We start from the raw sequence: 2,289 nt of genomic DNA on the forward strand, positions 1-2,289 counted from the left end.
CTTTCAAAGTTGCTACAATGCATGTGAAATAATTAATAAATCATAGTATAAGTCACAAGTCATTATAGTAATTACAATTATAAAAATATTTTTCTGTCATTTTACTTTTTTCGTTAATTCATCAATTTTTTACTGTCATAGAATATTCCTTTTCTTCTCCATCTCTTATTCTCCTCCAGTATAAGCTTTTGATCATCTTATATGCAACTAAAGAGCCTATGGTAACTCCTATTGGTATGCCAACAATTGGTGCAACATCTCCACCTATTCCTTCACTTGCTCGACTGAGATAATACATTCCCATATCTTGTGACTGTCCTTTCATTCGATGAGCACTTTGGAAATTTAGAGCTCTCATATGGCAGCAATCCATTAATGTTTTTATCCAGTTATCAGTGACAGGTAATTTGTGCATCTCATTCCCAGCGACACAAACTGGCATATCCATGATTATTTTTTCAGGCACGTATCTTTCCAGGTGCGATTGAAAGCATGCAGCCCAATCTTTCATACACAAATTCATTTTCAATTTTAGAACTTCATCACTTATATAATTAATACGAAACACATTGGCTTGTGTTAGTACTAAGATGCAGCTTTTCCATATGGTGCCATCATTTTTGAACAGTTTTGCAAGAAGATTTAAAAAATACTTAACTGAATCATCAAATCTGTATGTAATTCTCAGACATATAAGGGTTGTGAACCGATCACCACGCTCATCAATTTTCTGTTTAAACTTCTTTATCAACTCTTTAGAACTATAGCGTGGGTCTCCCAGACCTATTGTATCATAAAACACCACTGGTGTACCATAGACTGTACCAGTGTGTTCTTCTATTGTATCATGTTCGCAAGGGTACCTACCATATGCTACTCGGGCTACTTCCTTACCCAGCATTGAATTGATGAGTGTTGATTTTCCTGCTCCTGTCATACCAACCACCATTATTGTCAATGGTGTCTTGGTCATTTCTTGTTGTGGTATGGCCAATTCGTATCGGTCTATACCTTTAGGTGGTGTCTCATAACCTTTCTCACTGTCACTAGGCCTATGTAGCTCACCACCATAATCAGCTGAATGAGCCATAGCCATAGCATCTTGCCCTTTAAAATATAAAGTATTGTTAATAAAATAGAATTGTTTCATACTTTTAGTCAATATTTTCTCTTCATTTGGGTACATTTTTGAATTTGTCTTTTTAACCTGTGTTCTGAAATCTATTTAAAAATAAAGGTATTGAGTATTACAATTTTGTGAGCTTGACATACCCACCATTTTCACTTTTTTCATCTTTAAGTTTCCTGATTTCTTCCAAAAGCTGAGATTTTTCTACTAATAGCAAAGACTTTTCCTCAACAAGATGTTCTATTGCTTTGTCTTTTAAATATATATCTGTTTGTAGCATTTCTATGATAAAAAATAGCATTACATTGTTTGTGGCAAACTTTATGAAGAGATATAAATTTCACATGGGTAGAAATTGCTTTTTAAATACACAGTAATAAAATTGTGTAAATAATAAACTGATACAGTTTTGGAATAGGAGGAAATTTATAACTACATGTATATACCTCACCCTTGGGCCCATATAAACTATGCCAGCTCAATGGCAGTGCACATGTCCACAAATTCACCAAACACTGCATGCATGTGCAATCACAAAACATACATGTAGAACATTATCAAATTTACCCACCCCCATAATTACCAGCTATGGTACTCACTGCATGGAGTGATAACATTATACCATTATTACCTTCAACTGCCTCTTGCTTCTGCTGCTTAGAAAAATATGCATCAAGGGTAGCTTTTTTTTCTTGAAGCTCAAATTTAAGCTCTGTGCATGTAAAATATAGAATAATAATAAAAAGTATCTCATGTTGCATCATGTTGTGATGAAAGAAGTTTCATAATTATAATGTCAGTAGCAAATTACCATATAGTTTGTTTCTTTGGCCCCGAAAGTTTTTAAATTTTAAACCCAGCGAGTAGGCATAGGGCCAATAATGTTAATTAATAAAAAAAATCAATGAAATTATCTTGTACAACTTGCTAGGTTTGGGAACAAAAGTTTTCTTCTATACGGTATACCTTGTTCTTCTTTGCCATCAGGCTCAAATTGTTTTGGTAATTCTTGTTCTTTTATCAATGCTAGGAATCTTTCTGATAACTCTTGCTTTTCTACATAATTAAAATCATTGATATTAACTTATGCCGTTACCTAACTTACCTTTAGCTATTGCTGACTGTTTCTGGAGTGATTTATATAATTTCTTTGTTAACTC

At 33.5% G+C, this 2,289-nt stretch overlaps 1 protein-coding gene across 1 annotated transcript; it reads right to left on the reverse strand.

The window, feature by feature from the left end:
• Window positions 1–6: 6 nt before the first annotated feature.
• Window positions 7–2,283, reverse strand: LOC109586083 (uncharacterized). The gene is made up of 7 exons (XM_020002259.1): window positions 2,235–2,283; window positions 2,096–2,185; window positions 1,761–1,841; window positions 1,277–1,411; window positions 1,153–1,221; window positions 826–1,107; window positions 7–783 (listed from the first exon to the last, which is right to left on the reverse strand). Exons 4-7 carry the CDS (start codon window positions 1,407–1,409, stop codon window positions 122–124), a joined length of 1,146 nt encoding a protein of 381 aa, XP_019857818.1. The 5' UTR covers window positions 1,410–1,411; window positions 1,761–1,841; window positions 2,096–2,185; window positions 2,235–2,283; the 3' UTR covers window positions 7–121.
• Between the last annotated feature and the right edge of the window lie 6 nt (window positions 2,284–2,289).

This window comes from Amphimedon queenslandica, unplaced genomic scaffold (assembly GCF_000090795.2).
Source record: "Amphimedon queenslandica unplaced genomic scaffold, v1.1 AMPQUscaffold_12952, whole genome shotgun sequence".
Lineage (NCBI taxonomy): Eukaryota > Metazoa > Porifera > Demospongiae > Haplosclerida > Niphatidae > Amphimedon > Amphimedon queenslandica.